At 49.5% G+C, this 23,940-nt stretch overlaps 1 protein-coding gene and 1 long non-coding RNA gene across 2 annotated transcripts in view; one reads left to right on the forward strand and one right to left on the reverse strand.

Annotated features, from left to right (window-relative positions):
• TENM2 (teneurin transmembrane protein 2) overlaps positions 1 to 5,258 on the forward strand; it is a 1,056,669-nt gene extending 1,051,411 nt beyond the window's left edge. Inside the window, exons 28-29 of the mRNA XM_010863352.1 lie at positions 2,687 to 2,817; positions 4,461 to 5,258. Coding sequence (XP_010861654.1) covers positions 2,687 to 2,817; positions 4,461 to 5,222 — 893 coding nt within the window. The 3' untranslated portion in view covers positions 5,223 to 5,258. The remainder of the gene's footprint in view (positions 1 to 2,686; positions 2,818 to 4,460) is intronic.
• A 5,700-nt stretch (positions 5,259 to 10,958) lies between these two features.
• LOC105005380 lies at positions 10,959 to 22,226 on the reverse strand. Its single transcript, XR_827314.1, has 3 exons — positions 21,883 to 22,226; positions 20,491 to 20,577; positions 10,959 to 11,086 (listed from the first exon to the last, which is right to left on the reverse strand). It is a non-coding gene; the product is annotated as an uncharacterized LOC105005380 (long non-coding RNA).
• Positions 22,227 to 23,940: the final 1,714 nt, after the last annotated feature.

A 23,940-nucleotide genomic window follows, 5' to 3' on the forward strand; every position in this document is an offset into this window, starting at 1 on the left:
AAAGCCCATGCGCCACAACTACTGAGCCTGTGCTGCAGAGCCTGGGAGCTGTGTGCCCTGAAGCCTGTGCTCTGCAACAAGAGAAGCCACTTCAGTGAGAAGCCCGACCACTGCAGCTAGAGAGTAGGTCCCACTCGCCACAGCTAGAGAAAAGCCCAAGCAGAAGGCCCAGTGCAGCCCAAAATAAATAAATTATTTAAAAACAAACATTCCTTATATGAATCCTTTTGTGTATCATCAAATCGAATAATGGACAAGTGTTTCTATTAGGCATTCTCCTCTCCATTAAGGTACCATGTGAAAATGATAAGGTGCATTTTTGCTGACTCTGAGTATATTTAGGGTGATCTGGCTTAGAACATAGATTGGGCTAGGGATAGAATGTATGACATGATAAATATACCTAAAACTGATGTATATTTTCCATCCTGGAGTTTCCATCATAAGAGAAAAAAAATGTTTTTCTCTTATTTTGTATCTCTGTGAGACAATAGGTATTCACTAAATGTACTAATCATTTCATGATGTAAGTTAAATCATGCTGTATAAAATTATATGGTTCTGTATGTCAATATTATCTCAAACTTGGAAGGAGAAAAAATGGTATTGAGGGCCCTGAGACTGGGTCAGATCACCATGTCTGGGAAGAACAGATAGAGTGGAGAAGAAGTTCACAGACTGCGTCTAGGACATCCCAGCATTCAGAGCAGAGAGATGAGGAGGAACCAAAGAGGGACAAGAGGTGGCCACAAAGGTGGGAGAGGGACAACAAGACAGTGTGTTGTCCACAAGGCTAAAACAGAGAGACATGCAGGAGCGTTCAACTTGTCAGAGACTTCTCATAGGTCAAAGTAAGATGAAGCCCACAGTCAGCACTGGACTCAGCAACATGGAGGTCATGTATGGCCTTGACAAGTGTTGTTTTAATTCATCTTTGGGAGCAAAGCCTGATTCAAAGGGGAGAAATGGGAGTTCCTGTGTCTAGAGAATTATTTTGAGTTTGAGAAGTTCTTATAAAGGGGGTGAGACACGTATGGTGGCTAAAGGGAGAAGGACGGACAAGAGAGGAATTTTAAAGGTGCGTATTTAGTGGCATGTTTGTATGTTGATGGGGTGACCTGTTACACCAGCAGAGGGTTTTTTCCAGCAGCTCATGTGGAGTAACAGAAGGAAAGTGAGAATGTGGGTACTAATGCTGGTAAGCTGGTAAATATGATGAGCGTTTGATGGAAATTCCCCCTGACCACATCAGTTTTCTCAGATAGGAATGAAAGGTCAGCTGCTAGAGTGAGGAAGGTGTGGGATGTTTTAGGAGAGATGAGAAGTAGCCAATCACCCGGGAGAATGGAAGAAGGACTGAATGGAAAAAGGGGATATGGTCAGATTACCAGGCATCAGGAAGGCACAGCTGGGGTTCATGGTCAGGAATTTAACACCAGTCAGGGTGGCTTCGTTCACTTCTGCTGCCGCATTCAGCTGCAACAGGGACAAACAGGAGCCTGCCATGATTTCACCAAGCAAGTGTGATGAAGTGAGAAAGTGGCAACGCATCTGAGAATATACACAAGGGGATGATTCTAATGACTGACCATGGAATGCACGCTAGGTAAGAAGAGAGGACAGACAAAGAAGCTGGGGGATGGGAAAAGTAGTTTAGGTTGGCTTGAAGGTCCTAGGGAAGGGAGACGTTCTGGGAGTATGGAGGGGTGAGGTTACAAAAAAGAGTAAACTAGAGAGAGTCCAGGCGGTGTTCAGAGGGTGATGTCTATGAAATTGAGGTAGAATTACTCATGATCACAAGCTCCAAAGGATGAGCAGGAGAGTTAGTAAGTGGAGGATCACCAAAAAACTAAGAGGCCAGGATACTGGAAGGCTTGACTGCTTGTATAATGAAATCACAAGGAAGGAGTTCAGGAATAGAAATGGAGCATGACAATGGAGCCGACCCAACCCTAGGCCTTAGCAGGAAAGGGCAATTGTATTCTGAGCACACAAGAGCACTCTCTTGACCTCCGTTTGAAGAGTAGACACCTGAGGAAAGGGTCTCAGGAGCCAGGTGACTGTCTGCATTGCATGCACTCAGGGACCACCCCTTTCATAATGAGCGAGGCTTGGTGCAGCAGCCCCTGCCTGGAGGTCCTGCACAGTGTAATCATCACATCTACATGTTTCCGATCATTGTATCTCTAGCTTCTAAGCACATTGACTGGCCCATCAATACTGAAGTACTTGCCAAATGAAGGATTTCACTGTGACTGAACAAGCCACATGCCAGGCACCATGATAAGCCCTCCACGTGAATTTTCTCCCTCAACCTTCACAACAACCCAATGACATTAGTAGTTTATATCTGATGAACCTGAATCTGAGAGAGGGCCAGGAACTTGCCAAAGGTCACACAACAAGGGCATCGGAAGGGAGATCTAGCTTACTCCAGCACTGTCCTAAATCACCATGTGGAGTGGGAGGTTGGGGTCAACTGACCAAGTCTGGAAGGACATCTGTTTCCTAGAGCCCAGGTAAAGCAGCTCTAGGTCCCGACCAGAAGACTCTCACAGGCTGTTGCCTCCCTCTCCTGCTGGACTCCATACTCAACATCCCACTTTATTTCATTCTCTCTCCAAGATCCCCTCTGGCTTTCTACCCATCATGATTTCAGAAGTCTTTATTTCTGTTTCCACCATAGATGTGAAAAGCTGGCTTGTGATGTTTGGATTTCAGCTCAGCAACATAATTCCTGGCTTCCCAAGAGCCAAAATGTATTTCGTGCCTCCGCCCTATGAATTGTCAGAGAGTCAAGCAAGTGAGAGCGGACAGGTAAGCGGAGGTCCCTGCCAAGAATCCAAAAGACCGTCACCATTCCCTCTGGCAAACAGAACCATGTCGGGGCCAAGGACATGTCAGTAGCACCAGAAAACATTGGAGCTGGGTATAAAAGGGGCATGAAACCGGGTGGCTTCATGAGACAGTGGACACCAGTGCTGTCACTTGTCTGGCGCAGCACATATTTCTTCCCAACCTCAATTATTACCTTAATTGTGGTGTCATTATCTGTTCAGTGTATACCCTTGAGTCACTCCTTGATTAACAACAGCACTGAGAAATCTAGCAGCAACCTACCATCTGCACTGCCTGTAAGATCATAACCCTTTTGGCTTTTATGGGACATAATAAAACGGTAGTTTGCAGTTTCTGTCCCATTAAAGAACATTTTTATGCCTCACATAAAATCTCAGTGTTTTATGGCCCAAACATATACAGATTGAGTTTTCAGAACATAATCTGTGCTTGGGTTTCTCGGTGATGACCGAGAGGTGGTCAGTTTCAATTTGGGTGCAGCTGAGACCGCGGCCACAATTGGATGGGAGGGGTGGGCATCTGCGTTTGGATCTCTCCTGCTGCAGAACCCGTGCTTGGCACGATCAACCTCTGAAAGGTCTCAGCTGCTCTGAATAATTGTCCAGACTGTGTCACTAGAGAGAGACCAGGAGGAACTGCCGGGTAATTGAGAACAGCATTCTCACAGTTCTGCCCCGTGGGGACCACTCACTGGATGAATAGCCATCATTTCGCTCATTTATCTAAGTGCCGTTACCTCCCCAGCACAGCCTCCTCCATTATCCCAGCCTGTCCCCCAACCACCAATTGAGATGAGTTGTAATTTGTGAGTAGAAAACTCAAGGCCAAGGAGATAATGGGGATTTCATCCCCCTGCAGAAGCAGGGCTAGGATCCAAAGCAAATGGCTCAAAAAGTCCAGGGATATTCCCTCTGGCCCACAAAGCTGGAATCTCTTTAGCCTGGTGCTTCTCAAACATTCATATGCATGCAGACCAGGTAGAGGGTCTTGTTTAGATGCAGCTTCTGACTCGTTGGGTCAGGAGGGAGGCCCAAGATTCTAGTCTTTGCTAACAGGGAGGGTCCTGGTGATGCCTCGGCTCCTAGCCGTACTTGGAGTAGCACAGTGCCAACTCAAGGAAGTTAATGAACATCCCCTTCTGGAGTGGGTAGCCATTCCCTCCTCCAGGGGACCTTCTCAACCTAGGGATCGAACCCAGGTCTCCTGCACTGCAGGCAGATTCTTTACCACCTGAGCCACCAGGGAAGCCCCTATATATGTATAACACAGCTGCTAAACCATCAGCGGGCCAAATGACTCTCTCTTCTGCAATGATGGAGAGACACAGTAAGTGGGTAGGCCTGGGTATAGATGCCATTCAGGTGTTATGCCTATGCACCCCCATTTATAGTTACAAGGTGGGGAGGCCATACCATCAGAGCACTGGAAACAAGCCAGCCTGTCCTAGTCCAAAAGGTAGGGCTCTCTTAGTTCTGATCATGACAGACGCAAGACGTATTCTTGGAGGGGTGTCCCAGCCTTCCTCTTTCTGACCCAGCCCCTAACTGCACAGGGTGGGCCCAGCCCACCCCCTCAGCTCTCTGTGTCTCTTCTGCCCACAGCTCATTACAGGTGTCCAGCAGACAACCGAGAGGCACAACCAGGCCTTCCTGGCTCTTGAAGGGCAGGTCATTTCTAAGAAGCTCCACGCCAGCATCCGCGAGAAAGCAGGCCACTGGTTCGCCACCACCACGCCCATCATCGGCAAAGGCATCATGTTCGCCATCAAGGAGGGGCGGGTGACCACCGGCGTGTCCAGCATCGCCAGCGAGGACAGCCGCAAAGTGGCGTCTGTGCTGAACAACGCCTACTACCTGGACAAGATGCACTACAGCATCGAGGGCAAGGACACCCACTACTTCGTGAAGATCGGCTCAGCCGATGCCGACCTGGTCACCCTGGGCACCACCATCGGCCGCAAGGTGCTGGAGAGCGGGGTGAATGTGACCGTGTCGCAGCCCACGCTGCTGGTCAACGGCAGGACTCGAAGGTTCACCAACATCGAGTTCCAGTACTCCACGCTGCTGCTCAGCATCCGCTACGGCCTCACCCCCGACACCCTGGACGAAGAGAAGGCCCGCGTCCTGGACCAGGCCAGGCAGAGGGCGCTAGGCACGGCCTGGGCCAAGGAGCAGCAGAAAGCCAGGGACGGCCGCGAGGGCAGCCGCCTGTGGACGGAGGGCGAGAAGCAGCAGCTGCTGAGCACGGGCCGCGTGCAGGGCTACGAGGGCTATTACGTGCTGCCCGTCGAGCAGTACCCTGAGCTGGCGGACAGTAGCAGCAACATCCAGTTTTTAAGACAGAACGAGATGGGAAAGAGGTAACAAAATCGTCTGCTGCCATTCCTCGCCTGGATGGCTCAGCGGGAGTCACTGTTATCTCCTCTCCTAAGGAGATGAAGACCTAACTGGGGCACTAAAGGCCGGGCTGCTTTAGGAGACCAAGTGGCAAGAAAGCTCACATTTTTTGAGTTCAAATGCTACTGTCCACACAAGAAGTCCCACCTCCTGGAGTAGACTAAAGCCCGGCTGCAAAATTCCTGAGGAAAAAAAAAAAACAAACAAAACACAAAACAGACAAATGGACGAACACACAACCATGTTCCAAGTTCCCCTAAAATAATGACCCACTTGTTCAGGGTCTACGCAGCCAAGAGACGGAAAGAGACGCAAAATGTTCAAAAGAAACAAAAGAACATACATATGCACACAGGAAACAAACAAAACACACACACACACACACACACAAAACAAAAACACAGCGACCGCAAAACAGAGACGTGAAGACGAGAAGGCCTCATGTTCTATTACCTCACTCATTCACACGTGAGCGACACACAGATATCCGTGAGGGCCAGCATCCCAGGACCAGCTAAGGACCACGATTCAGACGGCTCGTTGGATAGATAACTACAGACGTTTTCGTTTAAACAAATACAGGTGCATTTAAACCACGACTTTGGGGGTGATTTGTGTGTAGCGACTGGGGAGGGGGGGTAAAAGTGAAAGAGTGAGCACTGGAAATAACTTTTTAAAGAAAAAAAATAGAAAAACACAAGAAAAAAAAGGAAATTAATATCAAAAATCGAAGCGAAATAATACCGTTCAGCACTTAACTCTCAGGTCCTGATTTAGTCTGGCCTGAGCTAATTTATTTGAGCGCAGAGTGTAAAATTTAATTCCAAGGGTGGCTATAATCACTACAGATCAATTTCATACTCTTTGTCTTTGAAGATTCCATTGTGGACAGTAATACGCAGTTACAGGGTGTAGTCTGTTTAGATTCCGTAGTTCGTGGGTATCAGTTGCAGTAGAGGTGTGGGCATCGTGACACTCTTTTGCTAAACGGGCACCACTTCAGATCACCCTGTACATACCTAAGCCTTGAGGCACAATCACTGTTTGAGATTTACAATTATTAGTGTGTTTGTTTGGTCCAGAAACTGAGACAATCACATGACAGTCACCACGAGGAGAGAAAATAAAAAATTTTAAAAACCCACAAAAAACAAGAAAAAAAAAGTTTAAAAAAAAACCATAAAAAAATGTCTAATAAGAACTTTGGTACAGGAACTTTTTTGTAATATACATGTATGACTTGTTCATCGAGTTTTTATATTAATTTTAATTTGCTGCTAAGCAAAGACTAGGGACAGGCAAAGATAATTTATGGCAAAGTGTTTAAATTGTTTATACATAATAAAGTCTCTAAAACTCCTGTGGACACTGGTCTTCTGTGGAAATGCTTTGCGGTGAGGGCAAGGTCAAAAGTTCTGGAGAAAAGGGTGTGTGCGCGTGCTTGGTTGCTGTTGTGTCCGATGCTTAAGACCCCACGGACTATAGCCCACCAGGCTCCTCTGTCCATGGGATTCTTCAGGCAAGAATACTGGAGTGGGTTGCCATTCCCTTCTCCAGGGGATCTTCCCAACTCAGGGATCAAACCCAGGTCTCCTACATTACAGGCAGATTCTTTACCATCTGAGCCACTAGAGAAGCTGGAAGAAAGAGGGATCTTGTCAAGATGCTCGGGCAGATATGGACTTTTGAACTTTGGGGGCAGTCTTTGTTAGAGGCATCCCCTGTTCTCCAAGCTTCTCTAGAGTGATCTCTCCCAACATCTGCAGCCCCACTCTGCATGGAGCGGAGATGAGAAGGAGAGTGTGGGCCTGGGACCAGTGGGCGGTGAAGACCCTCAGGCCCACCGGTGCCTGGACGGGTTCCTCCAGCACTCCTGGGACAGCCAGCCTTCTCCCTGCTGCCGCCTTCTAGTTGTAGAAGGTGCTGCCGGGAAACTGAAATCACACAGTTGTCCCTGTGGGAGGCCTGCATGTGTCTGTGTGTCACAGCTCAGTGTGTATCTGCATATGTGTATATTTTCCTCCACACTAGATCACTTTACCCCAAAACTTGCAAACTTGGGGCAACCGAAGTCAGAAGACCATTTTTTTTTTAATAAAAGCTTTTTTTAATTTTTCCCAAACTAAACATTTTATTTTGTATTGGGATATAGTTGATTAACAATGTTTTGGTTATTTCAGGTGAACAGCAAAGGGACTCAGCCCTACATATACATCAGAAGAACACTTATGATTTGGATGAATTTTTCCCCACCAGTCCCACAGTCAGAATAGTAATACTATCATTAAGAGCTCATATTTATTAATGCTTGTTGCATGCCAAGAACAGTGTTTGCAACCCCATAGACAGTAGCCCACCAGGCTCCTCTGTCCATGAAATTCTCCAGCCAAGAATATTGGAGTGGGTAGCTGTTCTCTTCTCCAGGGGATCTTCCTGACTCAGGGATTGAACCCAGGCCTCCTACATTGCAGGCAGATTCTTCACTTTCTGAGCCAACATGGAAGCCCCATTTTTTGATATTTACTACATGCCAAGAAGAGAGCTAAGTGCTCTACACACAATATTTTCATTCAATTCTTTTTTTTTTTTTTTCATTCAACAGCATTATTCTGAGAGCTTACTATATGCTGGGCCCTATGCTAAATTCTGGGGATAAAGGAGGTGACATGAATAGGGGCACTAATCTCATGAAACTTAGAATCAGGGATGCAAACAGACAACAGTCAAGTAGTTACACTATAAAGTAAAATGACAGGGGTCAATACCAAGAAGGAGAGATTTACAAAGTTATAAAAGCACTTAGCTGGGGATGTGGCCTAGACTGAGAATGCAAAGGAAGTTACTGAGATTTGAAAGTTGAGGAGGAGTTAATCAGATGAAAAGAGGTGAACACATCCCAGACCCAGAGAACAGTACGTGCAAAGGGACAGTGGTCACACAGTCAGGCCAGAAAACAGAAAAGGCTTTCAAGGTTCAGAAAACACCCTGATTAAAGACTGGAATTTTTTTTTTTTTTTTTTGTATTACAAACAGGGAGTCTGCTTTAATCTCTGATATCAACAAGTGCTCTGAATACGGTGTGACCAGGCAAGGGAGCTGATGCAATCATCTATGTGAGATAACAAGGAAGGTTGCTGGCCATCAAGGAGGAAACAAAAGTAAATTGAGTGGACAGATTGCAAAGACAAGCTCCTAGTATCATTCACTTCGCAAGTGGAGAAACAGGCTGCTTGTCACAAGCTGGGAGGTGGTGGAATGATTGAAGCCCAGCTGCGGCTGATTCCCAAACCTCTCCAGCACATCCGGGTGGCATGTCACCCTGAGCCCTCCAAGGTTTCTGAACCACCACTGCCTTTCAATTCTCTAGCCTGACCAGGGGTGGCTTCCCCAGGTGGAAGGAGATGGGAAGAGAGGCCAGGCTAGAGAGGCCATGGTGTATCAGATCCCATGGCCCTCTTATCAGCAGAGCAAGCTGTGATGAGTGAATCAAACAGGAGAACAAAAATACACCAGAGAATTTGCTTCTCAGAAGCACGTGTAGGGACTTCCCTGGTGGTCCAGTAGCTAAGACTCTGCACTCCCAATGCAGGGGGGCTAGTCTGACTTCCTGATCAGGGAACTAGAGCCCACATGCCATGACCCAGGAGTCCACATGCCATAACCGAGACCCAGCGCAGTCAAATAAAATAAATATTTTTTAAATACCTTTAAAAAAGAAGCACATGTAAAGCTTTCTTTCCCTATTTTCTTTTAGAAGAACAGGAAGCAGGACACAGGTCCTTCCGTGTGCTTGGTCCAGCTGCCTTGTTTAATCTGACTGGTGTCAGGACCCCTTGGATCTGTACCCACAGAACAGCCTCCAGTTGGTCATAAAGCCAGGCTGAATCCCAACCGCATGGGGACCAACTGCTGTGCCCTGTCTCTCCAGGGAAGATGCAGCCAGTGGGGCCACCAAGACGGAGGGGATCTCAAGCAACAAGGCAGTGGGAGCTTGCCCAGCCTCACCAGCCTCATGGCGGGGCGGGGGCAGCAGGCAGACCAAAAAGGGTGGGCTCACAGCACAGCACACAGGCAGTCACATGTCACCAGAGTTTCCCGTGAACGTGAAACTCTCCTCTTCTATGCCAGCCATCTTTGAATTATCCATAAGTGTTCTGTTATACCCAGGCAAGCCCAGCCCCTCACAACATGCACACTCATAACACAGGAGAAGGAGATGGTCTTGGGTTAAAAACAAACAAACAAACAAAAAAAAAACTTCTGTCTTTCCTTGAGCCAGACCTAGAATGACCAGCATAAAATGTTTCACCTCTTCCAAAAGTATGGGTTGGCCACACTTTTTCCATAACATCTCATGGAAAAGCCTGAACAAATTTTTCAACCAACTCAGTATTAGAACAATGAAAGACAATTCCAGAAAGGCCTTTCAGGGGACAAGATTGTACACTCTGAGGTCAGCATGATGGGAACAAACCCTAACTTGACCACTCATGAAACACAGGGCTTGGGAAGGTTCATGTATGTTGTTTTGTCACTAAGTCACGTCTGACTCTTTCCAACCCCTTGGATGATAGTCTACCAGGCTTCTCTGTTCATGGGATTTCTCAGGCAAGAATACGAGAGAGGGTAGCCATTCGCTTCTCCAGGGGATCTTCTGACCCAGGGATGGAACTCATGTCTCCTGCATTGCAGGCAGATTCTTTATAGCTACATGCCAAGAACAGTGTTATGTGCTCTACACACGATACTTTCATTCAATCCTAGTTTTTTTCATTCAACAACATCATAGCCACCAGGAAAGCCCTTTGGGAAATTACATGTATTAATTGGGGTAAATAGCATTAGCTGCTTTAAGAGATAAACCCAGGAACTTCCGGTGTCCAGTGGCTAAGGCTCCGTGCTCCAAATGCAGGGGGCTCGGGTTCAATCCCTGCTCAGGGTTCCCACATGCCACAGCTAAGAGTCCACATGCCACCACTAAAACCTCCTCATGCCACCACTAAGACCTGACACAGCCAAATAAGTTTAAAGAGAGAGAGAGATACCCAATATAAGCTAACACAGAAAACGTTGAATCCTTACTTGTGTAGTTGTCCACTGTGGGCCAGCAGTGGGAATGGCTCTGCCCCAGTGGGCACCCCAGGCTCCTTCCATCTTTGGCTCCACCTTCTTCTTCCTCCTCAGAATCTTTGAAGTAGCGCCAAGAGCACATGTGTAACTACTTTATTTTTAATGGGCCACACTTGGAGGTATACTTATCCCCTCCACTCACATTCCATGAGGGGTTCCGTGGACCTTCCTACTGCAAAGGACACTTAGACAATGTGGTCTGACTAGGAATCCAGGAAGAGGAGACCAGATGTTCATGAGTCTAAGCAGTCATTGCCACATAAGGCAGCATCTAGGAGCCTCTGTTTCCTGACCCGTAAATCAGGGCTGATAAACACGGGGCTGCTTGGATGATTAAATGAGATTGCATATATCACCAACACATGGTAAGTCCCCAGTAAATGCTAGCTTTTATGATTTCTAAATCTTTGCTTCAAGCAGAGTTTCTAAAAGTAAAACTTGAGGCATGACTTGTTCATCCTAGGAGTAAGAGATTTTTATGCAGCTGTTAAGGAAGATGGAGAAAACTGGCCCTCAAATCCTGCTCGGGGGTGCCCCTCCTCCCTCCCAGGCCCAGGACATGTACCTCAGGACGCTGCTCACGGCTTTTCGGAAAGGCTCGGAGATCTCAGCAACATGGAGTCCGGCTGTCCATTCAGTCGTTCGTCGACATTCCCAGTCACCAAGCACAGGGTCTTCCCGGGCACCGTCAGAAGCTTGGACTACCAAGAGAAATAAAACGTGGTCCAAAATCTCACCGTGTAAAGCGTGAGGACTAACTCACAAGTCAATCTGTGGGACAGAGCGGGCTCGAAGCTGGCACAGAAGTGGTCCCCCAAACAGTGAAGGCGGGGAAGAGGACCACGAGTTCTGTCCACGAGCTTAGAGCTGGGTACTCACAGGGACGAGAACGTGGGGAAGAGAAGGTGAGAGGGCTATCCGGACTAAGAAACAGGTTTCAGGAATGAGAAGAAAGGCATAAGCTGACAGCGGAGAACTTGCCAAAGGACAGAGCAATGGCTACGCACGAGGACCCTCCCAGCCACTTGGAGGTCTCTCAACACGCCCACAACCTCCAGGGCCCAGACCAATCAGAGCAGGATCTCGAGGGGGCGTGGCTGCCAGGGGCCGATTCTGAAGTTCCCAGGTGATGCGAACCTGCAGCCAGGGGAGAAGTACTGATTGGAGCCTTAACAGGAGGTACGTGGCCTCAGACATTGATGTCGGAGTGAGGCAGGAAGGAAGACCAGGCTAAGAAGCCCAACGTCCTCTTCCATACTGCGGGAGTGTGCAGTGGGGCTCTTGTCTAGTCGTTAAGTCGTGTCTGACTCTTTGCGACTCCATGGACTGTAGCTCACCAGGCTCCTCCGTCCTTGGAATTCCCCAGGCAATTCCACTCCAAAAAATACTGGATTGCCACTCCCTTCTCCAGGGGATCTTCTCGACTCCAAGATTGAATCCGCGTCTCCTGCTTGGCAAGCGGATTCTTTACTCTCTCAGCCACCAGGGAAGCACAAGGCTCTTGCACCTGGTGAAAAATATTACTAGGAAATCCTTTGACTAGCAAAGTGGAGAGAGGAGAGAAGCAGAAAGAACTGAGTCTGGGAGGCTGCATCAGCCCAGATGATGAGGATACACAGGATTAGGTTTTGGAGGGGGGAGGAGGCTCTGTATCTCCCTCAGAGCTGGGGACAGTGTCGGTACAGGGTCGAGCTCAGGCAGGATTCAGTCCAGAAGCTCCGAGGGTGTCCTGCAGGGGAAGTGTCACAGACACAACATGGCCTCTCCACACAGCTAAAAGAACCAGTGCCTCAGAAGGACATAAGAAGTCTAACCTAGGCTTACCTTCAGGATTCCTCTGATGGGCTCACGTCAGGACTTTGCAGGAAAATTCTGATCCAGTGTGCCCACAGCCAAGCCTCACCATCCATCCTGACACTGCTGGGAAGCCTGAACCCTCCCTCTGAGGCCCAAGCTGGCCCTCCAACTGCGAGGCAGCCCTCCAAAACCAAGTCTGCACCAGCTGGAGTCTTTCCAGAGACTGACCTCACCTGTTGCCCAAGCCCCACCCTCCTAAACCCTTGCTTCCTCCTGGTACATGCTCGCTGTCTGGCCACAAGGTGGCAGCCTTTCCCACGAAATCGTCCTGGATCTGGGCCTGGGCACTTGGGACTGGTTTAGCGAAAATGTTAGCTCCACTCTGAGAATCAAGAGACAGCCAAAAAAGCCCTGCGCCCAGAGAAGAGTCCTGTGCCCTCAGAGAGACCCCTGGAATCGGTTCCAGGAAGCAAGATTCCAAAGAATATTAGCCCCGGGAACAGCCAGACTGGATTCAGAGCCTAGCCCCACCACCTATTCCCTGAGTAGATTTTCATACAAACCTTCCCCTTCCTGAGAAACCCGTTTTCTCAGGTGCAAAATGGGGGGAAATTACTTTATAGGATTATTTGAAAAGAGTTACAAAAATAATAAATATGAGGTGCTTGGCAAGTACAAAATTGGGATTTAAATTTTTGTTTTTTCTTAAAATAATTTTATGTATTTATTTATTTGGCTTGCTGGGTCTTTGTTGCTACATGGGCTGTTCTCTAGGTGCAGGAGTGGAAAGTACCCTCTAGTGGTATGTGGACTTCTCATTGCAATGGTTTCTTGTGTTGAGGAGCACAGGCCCTAGACACATGGGTTTCAGTCACTGCAGCTTGAAGGCTCTGTAGCACAAGCTCAGTAGTTGTGGCACATGGGCTTAGATGCTCCATGACATGTGGGATCTTCCCAGATCAGGGATGGAACCCGTGTCTCCTGCATTATCAGACAGGTTCTTTACCACTGAGCTACCAGGGAAGCTCCAAAGTTTTATTTTCTACTCCAAAGACTGTAACCCCAAAATGATGCCCTGTTTTCCTTTCACAGCATTTTACCATTTAAATCCCACTGCCCCCATTTCTAGCTAAGCCTGGGCTCTTTACCTAACCTCTGAAGCCTCACTTTCCTCCTCTGAAATGGGTATGATGATCCCATCTCACAGGGAGATGCTGTAACTAACACCCAGCTTAGTGCCTGGCAAATAGGGATGACTATTTATCCAACACGAAGCATGATTACTCTTAGCCTGTGAGGACAGAAGGTGAAGCTCCTGTCCCGAGATTAGCTAGATACAGTCCCAGTCCTGAAGTCTGACCTGTCAAAGAGCAAAGGTCACCACTCCCTCTCCATCCGCCCTACACATAAACTACAGAAAGCAATAAGCAGGTGCTCAGCTAGCAGACCCTGGGGCAAGAGGAAAACAAGCTATGCCTGCACCCCCCATAGGAACAGTCAACCCAGTGGTCACCCTCCCAAAGAATGAAATAGAAGGATCTTGGTGGGGTCGGGGTTACCTGTGTTCTCAGTTAGGAGGGTATTGAAGGTAGGGGGTGATCACCTGGCACTGCAGATAGTGATTGCAGCCATGAAGTTAAAAGATGCTTGCTCCTTAAAAGAAAAGCTATGACCAACCTAGACAGCATATTCAAATGCAGAGACATTACTTTGCCAACAAAGGTCCATCTAGTCAAGGCTATGGTTTTTCCAGTAGTCATGTATGGATGTGAGAGTTGGACTATAAAGAAAGCTGAGTGCCAAAGAATTGATGCTTTTGAACTGTGGTGTTGGAGAAGACTTAAGAGTCCCTTGAACTGCAAGGAAATCCAACCAGTCCATCCTAAAAGAAATCAATCCTAAATATTCATTGGAAGGCTGATGTTGAAGCTGAAACTCCAATACGTTGGCCACCTGATGTGAAGAAATGACTCATTGGAATAGATTCTGATGCTGGGAAAGACTGAAGGCAGGAGGAGAAGGGGACGACAGAGGATGAGATGGTTGGATGGCATCACTGACTCAATCGAAATGAGTTTGAGTAAGCTCCCGGCGTTAGTGATGGACAAGGAAGTCTGGCTTGCTGCAGTCCATGGGGTCGCAAAGAGTCAGACACAACTGAGCTGAACTGACCCACCTTTAGTCCTCGGTGGGGGTGGCCACTTCCATGCAGCATTCTCTTCCATCGTTTCCCCTTAGCGCTTGCTCATCTGTCCTTTCCAGTGAACCTCTGGTCCCCTTCACTTCTAAACCCAATGAAATTATCAAATGCTTTCACCTGGTACTTCCCTGGCGGTCCAGTGCTTGAGGCTTTGCCTTCCAATTCACGGGGTGTGGATTTGATCGCTGGTCAGGGAGGACAGCGGACAAGATGATTAGATGGCATCACTGACTCAATGGACATGAGTTTGATCAAACTCTGGGAGGTAGCGAAGGACAGGGAAGCCTGACTTGCTGCAGTCCATGGGGTTGCAAAGAGTGAGACACAACTTAGCAACTTAGGATCCCACATGCCTCTTGGCCAAAAAACCAAAACATAAAACATGAGCAATACTGTAACAAATTCAATAAAGACTTTAAAAATGGTCCACCTCAAAAAAAAAAAAAAAAACTTTCACCCAAATTAATTGACCTTATCTGAATTTTACATTCACCCAGTGAGACAGTCAGGAGCAGTCGAGAAACTGAGGCTGGAAGAGAGGAAGTGACCAGATGAAGTCACACAACACAACAGACCCTTCCTAGTGTCTGGAAATCCTCCTCCGGTTCTCAGTCTACTACCTCATTATATTATGGTTCATTATTTTCTTTGCCAGGCCCCTCCCTCAACAACCCCTCACCTTAGTGGGACCTCAGTCAAACATGGATTTGTTCTCAGGCAGGAGCCATTGGCCAGAAGGATCTGCCCCACGGGTTGAAGACAGCCAGGTGCAATCTATCATGCAGGAGGCTGGAGTGGGGTAGGGGGGGCATGAGAGGAAGATTCCAGACTGGCTCTGCCCCCAGGCAGCATCACTGTGCTAATCAGAGGACCTGTGATGCTAAGTGTCAGAACCTTGACACGAAGCAAAAACTGGCAAGTCCAAAGGCATGTCTGACTTCAGACACGGTCAGATCCAGGGGCTCAAAGGACGTCATTGCCCCGCCTCCACTTCTGCTTCCCGTGGGAAGTGGCCTTATTCTCAAGTAGGCTTTCTCCATGTGTGGGACCCATGACTGCTAACAACCCCAAACCTATATCCTTGCAGCACCCGCGGAAACAGCAGAGAACCCTCCCTCTACCCACAGAAGACCTTGAATTGGCCCAATTCCCACCAGAACTTGGGGGCCGTAGATTTGCAGCAACATGGATGAAACTAGAGATTATCATATTAAGTGAAGTAAGTCAGAGAGAGAAAGACAAATATCATATGATATCACTTATATGTGGAATCTAATACACGACACAAATGAACAGAAATATGACACACTATGAAACAGAAAAAGAATCAGGGACATCGAGAAGAGATGGGTGGTTGCCAAGGAGAAGCGGGAGTAAGACAGGGATGGATCGAGTTTGGGCTTAGCAGATGCAAACTGGTATATATATTAATAGAACGGGCAAACAACAGTTCCTACCGTATAGCGCAGGAAACTGTATTCAATACTGTGATAAGCCATAATGAAAAAGAATATGAAAAGGCACGTATGCATATATCTGTATATAACCAAGTCACTTTGCTGTACAGCAGCAATTAACACAACATTGTACATCAGCTATACTTCAGCAGGAAAAATTTAGAACTCTGGGGCCATAAAGAGTGGGGAAAGGTGGTTTCCCCCAGGAAAGATAAGCGCTTAGACAAAAACACGTTAGCTGCTGATGTATCCACTGAAACCACGCATTTGTCTATGCTGTCAACAAAGCGTCCCCACACATCTTAGGCGCTCGGTTGACGAGGTCAGGGGCTGGGGATCCAAGGATGAACAAACACAGCCATCTGGGAGCAGTCTGGTGGGGAATGCCAACCAACAAAACAACAATCACAATTCAACACAGAAGTGCTGGGGAGAGAACCGCAGGGCATGACGGGGACACGGCAGGGGGAGCAGGTAATTCCGCGCTGATGGGGATTTGGAAAAAAGGACATAGGAACTTCCTGGTGGTCCAGCGGCTGAGACTCTGCACTCCCAGTACAGGGGGCTCAAGTTCAATCCCTGGTCAGGGAACTAGACACCACATGCCGCAGCTAAGACCCAGCACAGCCAGATAAGTAAATATTAAAAAGAAAGAAACACATGCACAGGTATCACATGGGGAAGATCTAGGTTGAAACTTAATGGGCAAAAAGGCACCAAGCCCATCAAGTCTTCCTGCTAAGGTTCTTATCCACCTCCACCCGCACCTGCCACGCCCACCATGGGCCTTTCCAGTCCTCTGCGAAGGCAGGGAACCTCCTCCCAACACCAACCTAGAGAACCTGTCACTGGGCAGAACTGGGGATGGGGAAGGGCTGGACATCCCTCCTGCCCCTTCACTTCCTCTCTCCCTCCCCCAGCACATGGGGAGCTGGACCTCCCCTTAGTATCAACTGCGTTGTCAGCAGAGGTGGTTCTGCCCATCAGACCAGCCTCTGCTATACTGCACGGGTCTCCTGCCAAGTTCCACAAACACTTAGGGTTGGCCGGTCTGTCGTGGGGCTTCCCTGTCCATGTAGGAGGCTGAGCAACATCCGGGACCTGTATGCACTAGATAGCTCCGCATGCCTAGTCGTGTGCGTGCCTAGCCGCTTCAGTCATAGCCGACTCCTATGCAACCCCATGGGCTGTAGCCCATCAGACTTCTCTGTCCATGGGATTTCCCAGGCAAGAATACTGGAGTGGGTTGCCATTTCATTTCCCAGAGGATATTCCCAACCCAGGGATCGAACCTACATCTCTTATGTCTGCTGCATTAGCAGGTGGGTTCTATACCATTAGAGTCCCCTGGGAAGACCTGCCTAGTTGTGACAACACCTCGAGACATGGCCTGCTGTCCTCTGGAGGCGGGGAGAAATGCCCTCAGTTGAGAAGTGCTGCTCTAGTGCCTCCCCACTCCCCCTCCCTCATCGCTCCTCCACCCCAGACTCCAGCCCCCTGGTCAGGCAGGCTAGCTCCCACTAAGCAGACATTTGTCAGTGATCACCCAAGTTCATCCAGGGTGTGCTGCTTCCCTTGCATGCACCGCTTTGCTCTGCACGTTCCATTGTCCCCACATTCTCACAAGCTCCGTGATTCCCCACGCAGTACAGGTCGCCGCTCAGCGCTCTGTGTGATGCCTTCGCTCATGCCCAGTGTCTTGGCACCCGTGCAGTCCTCCCCAGCTCCTTGCAGTGTGTCACACACATGTTCTTCCTCCATGCGGACCACACTGGAAATCATGCGTGAGTGCACAGACCTGTGCTCCTCTGAGCATGCACCACGTGCCCCCCTGCACACGGGCAAACACACAATGTGTGTTGCAATTCAACAGACACACGCATGCAGGTCATAGCACCCGGTGCAGACCCCAGGCCTTCCACCGCATCGCTCAAAACACGGTCTGCTGTACACTTCTGGACAGACTAAGTAAGACATGCCTCTCCCTAACCCGTATTCTCGCTCTTCACTCCAATGTCACTGGCATCAGGATGTCTGGTATACCCCCAAACTGAAAGAGTCAAGACACACCTGACCAGTAGAGGTTCCCACAATAATCAGGACAACAGCTTGGCAGACTAGTGCTTCTGAGAAAAACACCACCTCCTGCAAGCCGCCCTGGAAGCCTTACAGGTTGGCGCAGATGGACACTGACTCATATTCTCTCTAGAAATGCCATGGATGCCACGGCACCATGCCCAGCCCCTTCCGGAGAACACTGGAAATCATCAGTCACCATCAGATGCCCCTTTTCAAGGGACTCCTGGAACATGACAGGGGAGGAAGGAGGAAATACATTACCCAGCCATCTCAGGCCCCAGCATCCTGCCTAGGTCCCAAAGGAGGGCCCTTGAGCGGTCCCTTGCCCCTCTCCACGTGTCACTTTCTCGTTGGGATGGCTCTGGTGTCCATCACTGGAATGGACCCTGGGAGCTGCACCTCACCCGAACAGATCTACTGCCACTCCGTCTGCAGTGTTCAAGTCGCTGCCCCCCTTTCAGCAGGGGGAGCTGGCAGGGCAGGGGAGGACTTGGGAGGGGGGCAGCAATCCATTCTCTTCTCCATACTTGGCTCATGAACTTAGCTACTGAGTAGCATCTCCTGGGTGGTGGATCCCAGAAGGGGAGGCTCAGGGCAGAGACCAGTCCTTAGTCCCAGAACGCCTGGTGTGGAAAGACAGGAAGTTTGTGTGGCATCACTCTCAGCACAGATGTAGACTCTGTATACAGAAGCACAGGGGGATGGCCACTTTATGCGCCTCTTCTGACCTTGTAGGACGGGACATCTGACAGTCTCTACACTCGAGGTGTGCAGTGAAAGGGTTTCTGGCACAAGTTTTGGAATCAGTGATTTGAGGTTGAACCCTGCTCTACTATGTACTTGCTCCAAGCCTCAGACAAGCTCCCTAAGACCCGGCTTCCTCCTCTGTGAAGTGGAGAAAATGATGCTCCACGTCTCCTGCAGGTGTCATGAGACTCCACTGACACCCACTCTGTGTAAAGCACTTAAACGGAGATGCCACAGTCCCACGTACTGGCTCTTGTTAAGTGCAGGATACAGAAGATAGCACTTAGCACCAACTCTTTAACAATGCCCAACTCAGCACTTAGCACCAACTCAACAATGCCAGGACAGAGAACCTGGACTCTGCCAAGGGCTCAGCTCTCGTACCCGAAGGCAGAAGCATCACCCTGAAGGCCCTTTCCCCCTCTTTGCAACCCCCACCCCTGCTGGAAACCCCTGTGTGTCCTGCCGGAGATCTGGCAGAGGGGAAACTGAGGACCAGCACAGAAAGGAAGAGAGTCCCATTCAGAAACATGTCCCATGGATGGGAAAGCACCGGGGGAAACAGGACGGAGACCAAGTCTAAGCCATTGCACACCCAGGCAGGCTCAGGCCCTCAGCAGAGGGAAGCAGGTCAGCTCTTATGGCCAGCTCTGCTTATGGCCCCAGGGGCCCCACCCCAGCCCCTTCCCTCTGGTCCTGCACTCAGGGAGGTGCTGGAACCCGCTCCCGAGATGACTTGTCCTTCCCAACCCCGTGTTCAGTGACATCACACTGGTAGTTTGGCAGGGGCCATAGAGGGGGTAGCTACACCATGCACGTGAGCAAATTTCCACGAGACTGGGGTGGGGTTGGGGTAGCGGAATACAAGAAAGGATAAAGACATCAAAGAGCCATTAAGTGGGCCGCCTCTGGTGGCCAACTGGTTGGGATTCTGGGCTTTTGCTCCATGGCCCACCTTCAGTCCCTGGTTGGGGAACTGAGATCCCACAAGCCATGTGGCCAGGCCAAAAATAAAAAAGACAGAGAGAGAGATTAAGAGAACAAACATATGGATACCAAGGAGGAAGTGAGAGTGGGAGTAACTGGAAGATTAGGACTGACACATATACACTATTGATAGGGCTTCCCAGGTGGCGCTAGTGGTAAAGAACCCACCTGCCAATGCAGGAGACGTAAGAGATGTGGGTTTGATCCCTGAGTCGGGAAGATTTCCTAGGGGAGGGAATGGTAACCCGCACCAGTATTCTTGCCTAGAGAATCCCATGGTCAGAGGAGCCTGGTGGGCTATAGTCCATGGGGGTGCAAAGAGTGGGACACAACTGAATATAAAATAGATAACTAATGAGAACCTGCTGTACAGCACAGGGAACTCTACTCAGTGCTCTGTGGTGACCCAAATAGGAAGGAAATCCAAAAACGAGGGGATATAGGTATACACGTAGCTGATTCACTTTGCTGTACAGTAGAAGTGAACGTGAAGTCGCTCAGTCGTGCCCAACTCTTTGCGACCCCATGGACAGTAGCCTGTACCAAGCTCTTCTGTCCATGGGATTTTCAAGGCAAGAGTACTGGAGTGGGTTGCCATTTCCTTCTCCAGGGAATCTTCCCAACCCAGGGATCAAACCCAGGTCTCTCACATTGTAGACAGACACTGGCTTTACCGTCTGAGCCACCAGGGAAGTAGAAGCCCACTATTAATAACATGGCCTTGTAAAGCAACTGTACACCAATAAAAATTAATTTTTAAAAACAGAATAAAGGAAGCCCTACCATTTACAACATGAAAAAAAAGAGAGAGAGAGAGAGAAGGGGGTAGAGAACATACCTACAGGTTAGGTGAAAGCTTTCTCCTTTGACTTCAAAGAGACAGCGCGTGGACACCCAAGGCGAAGAACTCAGGCCTGGCAGCATTCTAAAACAAATCAACAATTAAGTACTGATAACTGTGGCAGAAGCAGCACAAGGACATTTTCTGCGTTCTTCTGCATTTTCGGGGTGTGTGCAACCAGTTGACAATGATACGGTCTGGACTGTGGTGCAGGCGAAGATTCCTGCCTTCAGCTTCCTGGCACTGGTTCTCCCCAGGCTGGGAAACTTGCCTGCAGAAGCCTCGTGTACCTTCTCTGAAGGGAGCTGCGGGGCGCCAGGTCACACCATCCCCTACCCCGGTGGGGAGTTCACATCCAGGAACTAGTCCACCCCAAGCTTCAAAGGCCTGGCTGCTCCCCTGGGTGAGCAGCATCTCTGAAGAGTTATCCCAGCTCCAGAGCTCCAACGGGATTGGCCCAGGCCACTGCTCCTATGGCACTGCAGCCCAGCTTCCCCCTCCACCCAACCCTGCATCCCTCCCTCCCTCCCTCCCAGGTGTTCCTGGCATGCTAAGAAGCTTCCTGCACTCAAATTTTCAGCCCAGAATCTTTTCCCAGGAAATTCATCCTAAAATACACCCTACCCATCTCCCTGTAAAGAGACCACTGCCCAGGAGAGCTAATGCCCAACCCCAGGTGCTTTTTTGCAGTGAGGACTTGTCCATGGCTGCATGGCTGTCCCATGCACAGGTTCAGGGGCTTCCCAGGTGGCGCTAGTGGTAAAGAACCTGCCTACCAATGCAGGAGACATAAGAGATGAGGGTTCGATCCCTGGGTTGGGAAGATTCCCTGGAGGAGGGCATGGCAACCCACTCCAGTGTTCTTTCCTGGAGAATCCCATGGACAGAGGAGCCTGGCAGGCTACAGTCCATGGGGTAGCAAAGAGTCAGACATGATTGAAGCGACTTAGCAGGCGTGCACATGGAGATGCCAGGGACCTGTAGAGCCGATGTAGGGGTTTCCTTGGAAGAGGTGTCTCACAGCGTGTTTTGCCGGGGGGTGGGGTGGGAGAAGTAGGGGGAGGAGCATGATGGAGTGAGTGTGTGTGTGTGTGTGTGTGTGTGTGAGTGTGTGTGTGTGTGTGCCTTTGCTGCTGTTTGTTTTCCACCCCTGTTGAAGGGCACGGCAAGGGGCGGGGAGGCAAAAGAATGCCACCTGCTTGCTGAGTTTAGCAACACCCAGGACCTCTGAGACAACAGCCACCTGCTCTGCTAACTACACAACACATCTGAGTATGCAGAAACACATGCCCTCTCTACCTGCAGGCACAAAACGCAGCCCCAGACACACAGCCCACCTTCCCAGTCCTGGTTCTTCAGTGGCGATGGAAAGAACTCAGCCCACCTCACCTTGAGTGCAAGAGGTGAAGCTGAAGAATCAGGTCCTGGGATCAGCTCCTGGTCACAGGTAAATCCTAGCCTCTAGCACATGTCACTCGCTCCTGCACAAGTCCATTTATTCATTTCCCCCAAACACTCGATGCACTCGCTGTTTGGCATCTTTGCTGGCTCGGAAGCTCCCTGTGTGAGGCGAGCCCCAGCTCACTCTCCACAAGAGGATGCTACACAGATGGGGAGCCTCCTCACCACCTGGAACAAGGGAGTTCCTGGCCTCCCTGCCAACGAGAGGGCTCTGCTGATCAAACTCCAGGCAGTGGACCATGTCCACGCTGGTGGCTCCATGCAGAGGCAGAATTTGCCCCCCACCTTCCCCCACAATCCTCCTGCCCAATCCAGCGTTCAGTGAGAGCACATGCCTGAACCTTGCCCCTGGTGGGGGCAACCATGTTACTCGTTAACTTGGTGATTGGAAATTGATTTATTCTCTGAGGTGCTAAAGATGAAATGAGGAGGAAAACCTGTGGAGGGCAAGGCTTCTGGGTCCTTGTGCCCTTAGGGTAACAGTCATGCCATTCACTGTTCAGACGAATCTAGAACTTCACCAAGCACTCAGATGCCAGATCTCATGTGCTAGGAGAATCTTCTGTATTCCCACGTGTGGGAGGTCTTGTGTTAACACCAGCTACTCTGCAGCCTGGAATTTAATGTCAGGTGGGCTTGGGTCTGATTCCTCCCCCTACTTCTCCCACCGCCCCCCAGCAAAACACACTGTGAGGCCCCTGTTCCAAGGAAGCCCCTACATCGGCTCTACAGGTCCCTAGCATCTCCGTGTGCACGCCTGCTGAGTCGCTTCAATTGTGTCTGACCCTTTGTGACCCCCAGCCCCAGCTGGACGTGGGAAGTGCCAGCTCAGTGCCTGGTTCAGGATGCCCAGTCAATCCACAGCCACTGTCAGTACAATTGTTGCCGACCCCAGGGAAGCTCCTGTCCACGAAATGAGCCCCTTGGAGGCTATGCGTATGGCAAACCCATCATCCACCTGCTCTTGGGCCATCCCCTGGCCCCGACCCTCTGCCTTCAGAGCTGCCATATGTGAGGGCTTTCCTCTTCTGGGCTGGACCTTATGTTTGATCCCCATGAAATGAAAACATAAGATACCAAGAGACTGGGGCTGGGAAAGGCCCATGAATCCCTGTTAACTTCATGCAAGTGCGAATCTTTAGCCTTTCAGGCAATTTCAGTCATTGAGCTGGATCGTTAGGATATCAGAGGGGCTGCGGTGCACCAGCAGCCAAGCTCTTAAAGGGACATCCAGGGAGCTATCCTGGAAGATGAGCCAGAGAGCACCTCCGTCCTCCGTAATCTGCATATTAATTTTGTATCCTGTGTGCATATGTACATGCTAAGTCGCTTCAGTGTGTTGGACTCTTTGCAACCCTATGGACTATAGCCCACCAGGCTCCTCTGTCCATGGGATTCTTCAGGCAAGGATACTGGAGTGGGTTGCTATGCCCTCCTCCAGGGGATTGTCCTGACCCAGCGATCAAACTTGAGTCTATGTCTCCTCCATTGGCAGATAGGTTCTTTACCCCTAGTACCACCTGGGAAGCCCCGTCCTCCGTATTCTGAATCAGGTGAGACATGGTGTCCCATGGTCACATCCAAACCCAGAGCTCTTTTTCCTTACTTGGAATATGGTGAGCAAGTTTCTCCCCTAACTTTGTTTTTTTCCTTTATAAAGACTTCACAATAAAAATGATAAACTATGAGAAACCTATTTGGAGATCAAGCTATTCAGCTCACCAGGAAAGAGATGGCTGTTTGCTGGGCTTTTTCATTATACAGTTGCCAAAGCCCAATATCAGAAGTTCAAAGGGAGGAAGTGAACAGATCACCTTAGGCAACTCAACGCACGTCATCAGACGACCTAGTAGTGGTTGCTACTGCAGTTTAGTTCAGTTCAGTTCAGTCACTCAGTCGTGTCGAACTCTTTGTGACCCCATGAACCACAGGACACCAGGCCTCCCTGTCCATCACCAACTCCTGGAGACCACCCAACCCATGTCC

Source organism: Bison bison, unplaced genomic scaffold, assembly GCF_000754665.1.
Source record: "Bison bison bison isolate TAMUID 2011002044 unplaced genomic scaffold, Bison_UMD1.0 scf7180017864490, whole genome shotgun sequence".
Taxonomy (NCBI): domain Eukaryota; kingdom Metazoa; phylum Chordata; class Mammalia; order Artiodactyla; family Bovidae; genus Bison; species Bison bison.